The 10,918-nt window shown below is 39.3% G+C and overlaps 2 protein-coding genes across 2 annotated transcripts; both read right to left on the bottom strand.

Annotated features, from left to right (window-relative positions):
* On the bottom strand, positions 1 to 2,715 carry LOC110431783 (ras-related protein Rab11C). The gene is made up of 3 exons (XM_021451364.1): positions 2,554 to 2,715; positions 2,226 to 2,422; positions 1 to 854 (listed from the first exon to the last, which is right to left on the bottom strand). The coding sequence occupies exons 2-3, from the start codon at positions 2,388 to 2,390 to the stop codon at positions 372 to 374; spliced, it is 648 nt and encodes a 215-aa protein (XP_021307039.1). The 5' UTR covers positions 2,391 to 2,422; positions 2,554 to 2,715; the 3' UTR covers positions 1 to 371.
* Positions 5,123 to 8,659, bottom strand: LOC8079713. Its single transcript, XM_002463571.2, has 2 exons — positions 8,149 to 8,659; positions 5,123 to 5,463 (listed from the first exon to the last, which is right to left on the bottom strand). Exon 1 carries the CDS (start codon positions 8,521 to 8,523, stop codon positions 8,155 to 8,157), a length of 369 nt encoding a protein of 122 aa, XP_002463616.1. The 5' UTR covers positions 8,524 to 8,659; the 3' UTR covers positions 5,123 to 5,463; positions 8,149 to 8,154.

The following is a 10,918-nucleotide window of genomic DNA, read 5'->3' as shown; positions in this document are numbered from 1 at the left end:
AACAGAATGGCAAACACACACTGATGTTTTAGCACAGAAATCAAAGTATATCTGATAATACAACGAACTCAAGTAGAAATACAAGAAATGTCTGATATTTGTTTTTTCAGCAGAAGACTACTAAGATAGAACATTGAAAGAAAACATGAAGCTGGACTCCACGCAAGTCTGCCAAACATTGGTCTCTACCAAAATTTCAAAACTACACATCATATCTACCTGAGAGGAGAATTTCTTTGCAGAAGTATGAATTGTGATTACAACCCACCAGAGTTACAGGCCAAAAGGAGTCACCTACATAACACCTGAAGTGTTGTACGATCCATGATATTTTTCTTTTTGCAGCGGCAGCAGCATGTCTTTGTTTGCACCTAGGAAGAGCAGCACCCTCTCTTCGTGTTGGCGGATGAATCTGCAATGTTGATGGTGGTTCCTTGACTTGGAGGTCCACTGCCTGCTGCCTCTTGGGCTGCAAGTGCCTTCTTGCTTATAATTTGATGAATATCAGAGAGGACGGTCTGAAACGCCTTCTCAACATTAAGAGCTTCAAGCGCGGATGTCTCGAGGAAGGATAGGCCTTCCTTCTCTGCTAATGCCTGGCCATCTTCCTCTGCAACCGACCTCAGGTGGTTAAGGTCAGACTTGTTACCAACCATCATAATCACAATGTTGGAGTCTGCATGGTCACGGAGTTCACGGAGCCACCTCTGTATGTTTTCAAATGTCTGCTTCTTCGTGATGTCATAGACTAAAAGTGCACCCACAGCTCCTCTGTAGTAAGCACTTGTGATTGCACGGTACCTCTCTTGCCCAGCAGTATCCCATATCTGAGCTTTGATGGTTTTCCCTTCAATCTGTAATGCAGTTCCAAACTTAATCAGAAAAAATCCCAGAAACAACTTAATTAAATCATTTGCAGAAAGAAAATACTGAAAATACCTACACATAGAAACAGAAAAAATATCAGTAAATCAGTACAAAAGGGGAAAAAGAACAATATGATAATACAATCAAACAACTCTAAAACTTTCTTATATATATATTTATAATTAATGAAAGGACATGTCTTCAGAAAACAGGCCATGGCCTGTTTTTTAAAGTAACAGGACAAATCCACTAATGGCAACAACACAATCATGAACTCATGATATCCATTATGACACAATTCCTTGCTCTGAAAAGTGAAAAATGAAATATTCCTGGCCTAGATCCACACACTTATTATATGCCTCTCAGCAAGTTGCTCATTTTCATACCAGGTTGAACAAACCATTTGTGACCCCTGGTAAAGGCGATAGTTTCATCTTTCATGTTTGATTTGTAATCACAGATGATAAACACAGTTACAGAATGCTGATGTATGCTCTGTAAATTTACACCAGACAATGTATCGGTGAACTCAAAAACAATATACTGCAGAACTACAACTAAAACAGCAGTATACAGACATTTTTTTCAATGAGGATTAAAACCATGTTGGCAAAGTTGAATACAGGAATTTAAACCAATTGTGTAGCATTATTATAGCTTAAAACATTAAAAGACAATCAGCAAACAAGTGCATGATCAAGCTTGTTATTTATTGGATAATGAGACAAAACAATCAATTATATTTAAGTGACAGACAAAACAGACATGCCCAGCAGCAAAGTATGTGCCAACAGTTGGAGTTTAAACTGACAAGCAGAGAAAACTCCAAACTGAAGGATACATATCAGCAACATGCATTCAACTCAATATAACCATCTGCCTGTTTTTCTTTCTTTTGGGTGTTTGTTAGTGGTACTGTTGTACAGTTAACTCACAATCATTGATATTGACTGAAGTGTTGAGGTACTAATTTACTAGCAGACGACGCAAAATCTATACCTCCACCAATAATAATTCGTTGTTTTGTTCTCCACGTGTATAAATATGATCCATACCAATTTCAATTTCCACCTATCAGCAAAAAAATCACTCATAGCGACACAGGAACTTCCACAGATCTATATATGCTGATGCCGTGCAGAGCGCACAACGTCCTTCAGATCATTCCAGCAGACCCACCAAAGCACAATGATTTAGCTATCCCAAATTTCTGCCCACGGGTCCAATCCTAAACAAACAATCGCCTATGATCAAAACGCCTCCGGAAGTAGCAGGAACACACCAAATGCAATGAATCTCTCGAATCCCGAATCTAGAGAGAGATTCGATCGAGGACAGGGAGGGAGTGCGTTTACCTGGAGGGTGCGGGTGGCGAACTCGACGCCGATGGTGGACTTGGACTCGAGGCAGAACTCGTTACGGGTGAATCGGGAGAGGATGTTGGACTTGCCGACGCCGGAGTCGCCGATGAGCACGATCTTGAAGAGGTAGTCGTACTCGTTGTCCACCCGGTGCGCCATCGCCGGCCGACCACTGCTCGCCGCCGCAGATCCTGCAGCACGCACGCACGCACGCCACCGAGATCCACCCAACAATAAGAAGCCGTGGCGATGACGCGCCGCCGCGCGGATCGGTCAGGTCGCGGAATGGGGGGAGAGCCGCGGCGAATCGCGCGTTGCGTACCTCGAATTCGACAGGAGGCTCGTGGAGGGATCGGAGGCCGATGGAGGTGGAGGTGGCGACGATGACGAGAGACAGAGAGAGGGATGCGATGGGTGGGAGAATGGAATGGAAACGGGCGGAGGCGTCAGACGTGGGCGTAAACAGCGCGGCAGGGAATAGTTATTTCATAATTTCTCAATCATTGGGGGGCTAAAAGTAAAACTAATCAAAGGCAGTTTTTTTTTTGTCAACCGAGAAAAAAAAGTTCAACCACCTCATCACTAATAAAACAATTATCGATGCGAGGCAAATCAATCTTTTATAAATCGATCAAATCTAAAAAACATCAATATTTATGTCTTCATTAGCCTTGTTTAGATCTATATCGGGTTAGCTATCTAATATGTAGCTCCGAGCTAATATTAGCTAGCAATTAGCTGGTATGGTCAAATTAATAAAATATTTATTAGCTAGGTATTCAGCTAATAATTAACTAGACTATTAATTTGATCTATTGATCCAAATAAGCCAATTATTAGCTGCTGCTACCTCAATTTTGAAAAGAATGCAACTCTAGATGCATCCTGGGTTAAAGTGTCCAAAGTTTGACCAAATATTTTGGTAAAAATGTTATACCTATTTATACTAATACCTATTTGATGTTATAACTATTTATACTTTTTATATATAATTGGTCAATTTTGACATACTAAACATGACAGTGTGTCCTAGAATTGTATTTTTTCGAGAATGGAGGGAGTAACTATTAGCTCTAGAATACAAACAATACCTTAGATTTATTATTAAGATGTCATATTCCATAATTAATCTAATAAAAAAATTTAATATCATATATACAATTATTTTTATATAGATTTAGATTCCAGAGATACGAACAAGACCTTAAATTTTCTATTAAAATATTATATTTTATAGTTACCCTAATAATACTTACTCAGTATCATAATTTTCTTATTTTTTTTATAGATTTAGTCAAATTTAAAGTTACCTGACTTATTTGAAGTAAAAGTTGCATCTTTTTAGGATCAGGAGAAAAATGAACCATAAGGCGAGGTTTCATAGAAGTTTCATGCATATTAAACATGCTAACATGACACTATATTGATGAAGAGAGATGATGAGAGTTTCATGGAACTAGAGATAGTTTTATGGAGATGAAACTCTTCTGCACTAAGACTGACCTTAAAGGATTTGGATTTCAGTTCATTTTGGAGCTCTGGGTGCATCGTATCTCTCGGGTTTATGGCCTTTTCAAATCTATTAACACTAAAAATTAGCTAGCTAATAGTGAATAGCGAAAAATTGGATTTACTTGCTAATAGGTGGTTGATAGTGAGTTGAAGGTGCATATGAATTATTAGCACCTATTAACAACTATAAACTTGCTAATGAAATTAATATCTAGCAGCCCTTTAGCTAATAATTAGCATGCCTGTTGGGATTCATTAATTGTAGCTGCTAATTCTTAGTGCTAATATATCTAAACAGGTCCTTAGTGTTTTAGACACGTCTAGTGAAGTAATAAAATAAAATGATTAGGAAAAACGTTCACGCTTAAAACATCGTCACGTTTTCTGTCGGCTGAGAATGGTTTAGCAGTTTATAAAAAGAAAACGGTAGAAAAATAAATAAATGAATTCTCACATGTTTGCATGTTACTAGCGGTTTGTACCATTGTACTTGCACATGAACTTGTTTAGAAAAAAGATTTGCATGTTAGTGGTCGGTAGAATGGTAGTTGACGAGGTCATGCATGCGACTCAAAATCATGTGCCACATTCACAATCCTTTGAAAAATAGTATTTTGAACTCTGAAATGGTCCAGCTTTCTAGTTGAACTACCTCTGCAACAGTTTGGGGTAGATTTGAGTGGTGGTTTTGACCATGACCGTGGGATGCTACCGCGCCCTTTCTTTCGTCTCTTCCAGAAAGTTGTCTGAAAGACTGCAAATTCTATCACTGCATTGCTCCGGTATCCTGCACAGTTCATACCATCCTCATATGTTCAGTTTGTAAACTACTAGATGATTCCAAATCAAGAATGATAAATTGCCTATGCAGGAGAATCACAATCTATCAAGAAGGCGAGAACTGCTCCAACATTTCTTTCTATAAAAAAGCTGCACGGCTCACGAAGAGTCCACCCTAATAATTATAATAATTAGGTCTTGTTTAGTTCGTAAAATTTTTTAGATTTCGCTACTGCAGCATTTTTATTTTTATTTGACAATTATTGTTCAATTATAGACTAACTAGGCTCAAAAAATTCGTCTTGCAAATTACAGGTAAATTATGTAATTAGTTACTTTCTTATCTATATTTAATGCTTTATGTATGTAAAACAAGATTCGATATGATGAGGAATCTTGAAAGATTTTGGGGTCTTATTTTTTCTTTAACTACCATCCAAGCCCAGCCCGTGACCTGATCCAGAGCCCGAAGTCATCTCTCAGAGATCCCGATCGGCCGATCGCCTTTGTTCAGTGAGCACGGATCAGGGCACCGACATCATCAAGACTACAGTGTGTTTTCACTCCCAGAACCCAAGCAATGTTACAAAACCTTTTGCTAATGGCCAACATCAACAATCATAACTGAGCAAATATAGATGCCAGCACTCCTATGGTTCAACTACACAAGAAGCCTACACATCGTAAAGAGCATTTTCAGAAAAATTAGTAATTGAAACCAAATCACTGAACTTGATTGTAGCCAAAGGCGCCGGAAAACTATGACCTCAGTCCATATAACAATCTAAAATACAGGCCCAATGCAAGTCGGACCATACAACGATCTTGAGATCATATCGGTTGCTAGATCATCCAATGCTATCGTCTGGAGACCAGCAGACCCAAACACAAGCAAGTTAATTATTATGCCGCTGAACTGTGATGAAAGGCTTCCAATGCCCTGCAAGATAACCACAAGTAAAATATTAGGGATTGAGTAACAATAACTCAGGGTTCCCATTATACCATCAGTCAAACTGATCACCTCAAATATTATGGGCCAAATAACATAACCAGATCACAAAATAACTCAAGCTACCCTATTTAGCCATCCCGTGAAAAAGATGTCTTTTCATGTGCCACTTGACATCTAAGCTGGCAATGATGGCATTCAGGTGTTCAATTTTGAAAAGCAATGGGCAATGTCATAGAACAGATGGTAACATGGTAAATTATTCTATGTCAGTTAATGGAACATGTTAAAACACTGTATGAGGAGTTTTCCTCTCATATATCGATAAGAAATTCAAAGCATGATTCATGCCTTTTTGGATTGAGCCCTTGGAAAAAAAAAATCAAAAGCATGATTCATGCCTTTTTTGGATTGAACCCTGGGAAACTTTTGTGGGCCATGCAGTGCTCCTAGTCCTTCAAATCCAAGGACCTGGGGCTGGATTGACCTGCCTGGATGATTGCTGCCAAGGCAGGGTGTAAATTTTGGCTAGTATATAGAAAAACTAGAAATAATAATTGATATATTCACATCATACAATTTTCTATCTGAATAGAATATCTGCTTCTTGGTTACTCCAGCAAATCGCACACAGAGCCAAGAGAAAATTTCAAGAGTAGATTAACTGGTCTATCCTGGGTACATTAAGGTCATACGGTATAGCATCAAGGTTGATCACCCTTATCCATTTTCTACCATAAGAAATCCAGTGTGATGTGACCATGTGCAACATAGCTCACCTAGCCAAAAAAAGAGAGCATATAAATACTTTATGTTTGTTTTTCGTGCACTGTTCCTACTTCAGAAGTTCAACCCACAATGCAACCTATCACCATGAGTTTTAAGTCGTCGCCTAAGGCGTCCAGTCGCGATTTCAGTCTGGGTGTCAGCCTCGCCACGACCTCTCGTCGTATGCCGTCCGTCTTGCAACAAAAGTTGTTGCCTAGGCACAATGTGGCGACGTTTTTGCACCCGCCTGAGGCAGATCCCACACGTGAATTGAAAGGGAACAATGTAGTGAAGCATGGGAGTTTCACACTCTGGAGAGATCAACTGGAGTTGCGTGCTGGTGGGAAACCCCCACTACCCTTCTCCATTTCCTGCGCACCAATACACATAGCAGGGGGAAGGGAAGGGAGCGCACCTAGTCCTTGGCGGCAAAAAGCCAGAATTCAGCTGCTCCAGCCCCTTTCTCTCATACGCATGCCTCCCTCCTCATCTCCACCGATTGCACCTTTGATAGGTGCTGCCATACTCATTCATCAATTCACGCCTTCAGTTCGTGCCTAGTTCCTCTTCTCCACAGATTCACACATCTGATTCAGGCATCCTTCCTTTCCTCCGCTGATTCCCGTCCCTGTCAGCCTGTTGTCACAAGCTCATGGGCCATGGCACACAGGTATCTATTTCTCTCCCACCTGCTTCCCTCCCCTTACAGTTGCTGCTTGGACGTGTGTTGCTCCTGCTTGTGCCTGCTCTGCTGTGAGGCACCTGCTTGTGCCTGGATGTGAAGTCGTGAACTGCTCCGACTGCTTGTGCTAGACTGCTAGTGCTATGTGCCCCGTACTTGTGTTTTGTGCTCTGCAAGTCTGCTGCTGTATAGCCATAGACCCATAGTGCTTCACTGCTTTGTGTGAATGTGTGCCTTTGCTTTACTGCCTTTAGTTTATCATCTTTGCCTATTACAGTTTACAGATTGTGATACGTGTCTCTGTGTCAGCTACAGCAACAAGGTATGTTTATGCTGCTCCACTGTAGGTATGCTGCTCCACTGTAGGTTGGAGTGTATGTGTTGTGTCGCCTAGCTGTGCGCCTTAAGCACCTAGGTGTCCAGAAGGGGGCACACACACCTTCATAACCATGCCTGTCACTAATGATTAATGTCGTTTTGTACTGTTATCTTATTTATTCAGTTAAGAACTTGACATCAATTTGTATTTCTGTTGTACTTCAAACAGCCAAGCTGTTCAGGGTTAACAAGAATAGATAGGTCAGGCTAATTGTATTTTTTTTACTAAATTTTAATAACCATGACACCCTTTTCTCTAGATGCTTTTTATTCAGTGCCAACCACAAACACCTAGAAAGATCTTCGTCATTTTTATTTGTTCCTGCTAAGCGAAAAAGAAAAACATAACTATTGTTATTAAGTATTAACCCTTAATAACGAAATAGGTTTGCACTGCTCATTTAATCCTGCTTTTACTTTTGTTTGGAATAGTAAACCAGCCCAATACTCTGACTTTCAACCACTTCAAAGAGCTATCTGTCATAATGTGGTTAGAGCTGCGCCTTCTATTTTGTTACATGGAGAACTAAGGGAAGAATTATAATAACCTACCAGGTAAAGATCTAGCAGAAAAAATTGGACAGATGTCTGATATAAAGCACTCAGCACAGAAATGTAGCACAAATTAAACAACCGCAAACACTTCATTTGCTTATTCATTATAAGCAAAAGTAAGCCATTTCATTGTGTTAGAATGTTGGATCAGAAACAAGCATCTAAATTTGGTGTATTGACAGCCCCTCAGCGCGCACTGACTTGAGGCATTGCATCAAACGCTTCGAGGGCAAACAAATCAAAATGGAAAACCAGACCGCGCCAGGACGATCGGGACTCGATGAGCTTACCAAAGGCTACTGCGCAGTGGTAGCGGCACCCTCCGCGGCGGCTGCTGCCGGCTTCGGTGTCGGCGGCGGCGGGTGGTGGGAGACGACGAGCGGGGGTCTGGGCGCGCGCCTCTCCGCCTCGGCCTGCTTCCGCGCGTTGTACATCTCCTCCGTCTCGACGGCGACGAGGCGCTTCACCTGGGTGAGCATCCCGAGGAGCGACGGCGTGGTGCGGTGCTCGACAGTGCGGTGGCAGCGGCGGAGGCGCATGGCCTCGAGCGTGCGGCGGTGGAGGCGCCGCGTCCCCGGGAGGCCCCGCACCAGAGTGATGTACAGCCGGGGACTCCACGCCACCGGCACCCGCGACTTGAACGCGTTGAACGCGCTCCCGCTCATCTCCGCGCCCCTCTTCCGGTGATCTCCTTTCGCTCCCGGCGACGTGGCGTGGAGGCTGCGGCGGCCGGAAGCCTAAACCTAGGCGAGGACTGACGATCTGAGAGGGTTGGGCCGGTTGGCTCCGAGGTCCACCAGCTTGAACCTTGAAGGCGATTATCATATGGGCCAAGAAGGTCGAGATAGAGGGCTATCGGCCTGTTTGGGCCTTGTTTAGTTCCGAAAACTGAAAAGTTTTCGAAATTGTAGCACTTTTGTTTTTGTTTGAGGAAGAAGTCCATCCCTCAACTTTTGCAAAAGTCTATTTTTCATCCCTGAACTTCAAAACCAGGTAAAATATATCCCTCAATTTTTGAAACCATGCATATTACGTCCCTAACATGGTTATGAGCGGTTTTGAAGGCAGTTTTGTCTTTTTCATTTTTATTTATTTTGGCTGAATATTTGTAAAATTATAGTAAATCACATAAAATTCATAAAATAGTAAATCTGATTTTGTTGGACTCCAGATAAGTAGATCTATATAGTGAATATATAATATAGTATGCTTTAGTACAAATTTTTTATTGTAGCTTTAGAACTATTTTTCTATAATTAATTAGAATAATTCATAGCTATAGTTTGTATGGTCCAATTGTGGTGAATTTTTATGTTAGACTAATTATTATATGTTTAAACTATGGTAAAAAATTCATACTTATTAGATCATGTATAACTTAGTTATAGATTTATTAAAATTTAACAAGCATAAACCTAAATAAATCTATAACTAAGTAATACATGATTCAATGAGTATAAAATTTTTACTATAACTCAAACATAGAATAATTAGCTCACCATATAAATTTCATCACAATTAGACCATAGAAAATGTAGCTATAATTAGTCTAATTAATTATAGAAAAACATAGATCTAAAGATGCATCAAAAAAATTTGTACTAGAGCATACTATATTATATACTCCCTCCATCCCAAATTGTAAGTCATTCCAAGAATCTTGGAGAGTCAAACTTTTCTAAATTTGATCAAATTTATATAATAAAATAATTATTATTATAATACCAACTAAATATCATTAGATTCTTTCTTAATTATATTTTCATAGTATATTCACTTTACGTTACAAATCTTAGTATTTATGTCTATAATTTTGGTTAAACGTGAAAATGCTTTGACTCTCCAAAATGACTTACAATTTGGGATGGAGGAAGTATTCAATGTGTAGATCTAGTGATCTGAAGTCCAACAAAATTGAGTTTTTTATTTTATGATTTTTATGTGATTTACTGTGATTTTTCAAAAAAAAATCAGCCAAAATAAATAAAAAGATAAAGATAAAACCGCTTTCAAAATCAGGTCAAGGATGTAATGTGCACGGTTTAAAAGTTGAGGGATGTATTTTGTCCGGTTTTAGAGTTCAGGGATGAAAATCAGACTTTCGCAAAAGTTGAGGGACCTAAAGCAGACTTTTTCCTTTATTTGACAAACATTATCCAATCATGAAGTAACTAGGCTTAAAAGATTCATCTCGTGATTTACAGGTAAACTGTGCAATTAGTTTTTATTTTCGTCTATATTTAATACTCCATGCATGTGGCGTAAGATTCGATGTGACAGGGAATCTTGAAAAGATTTTGGTTTTTTGGGTGAACTAAACAAGACCTTGGTCTGGCCACAATTGACAATTTTGCCATAAGCTGTGGCCTGTTTTACCCTCAAAAAAAAACTGTGGCCTGTTTTCTCCACTAAAAAAAAGTCCACTGTGGCCTGTGTCCTCCAAAATTTTAAAAAAAAAAGAAAAACAAAACTGTGGCCTGTCTGATCATTGATGTTTTTTTATGTGTGATTGATCATTGATGTGACTTGCACAATGCTGCTTATATCATTGTTGTTCATCGTCATCCTAATATTGAACCAATTACATGCAATGATGTTTAATACACGTGTCAAAACATATAAATTTTTGAATTTTGCTTAATAGATTTAGGGCCTGTTTAGATTGGGAACGAAAATTTTCTGGATGTCACATCGGATGTGTCGGAAGGATGTCGGGAGGGATTTTTAGAAACTAATAAAAAACAAATTACATAGCTCGTCAGGAAACTGCAAGACAAATTTATTAAGCATAACTAGGTTAATGCCCGTACGTTGTTACGGGTTTTAAAATCCACATACTTTTTGTTTCTTCATTGTTATTTTATTTTTTCTCTCTATATTCTTCTTTTTTTCATTTCTTTCCATTTTTTGTTTTTCGATTTTATTTTATTTCCTGCTCTTTCCTTATTCTTTTCTTATTTTAATTTTATCTTTTATTTTTTCTTTTGGTTTTAGTTTTATTGTTCTTCCTTGCTTCTATTTGTTTTTTTTTCTTTTCAGATTTTCTATGTTTCTTCATTC

This window comes from Sorghum bicolor, chromosome 1, assembly GCF_000003195.3.
Source record: "Sorghum bicolor cultivar BTx623 chromosome 1, Sorghum_bicolor_NCBIv3, whole genome shotgun sequence".
In the NCBI taxonomy this organism is placed as follows: domain Eukaryota; kingdom Viridiplantae; phylum Streptophyta; class Magnoliopsida; order Poales; family Poaceae; genus Sorghum; species Sorghum bicolor.
This window is presented reverse-complemented; position numbering and strand designations above follow the sequence as displayed.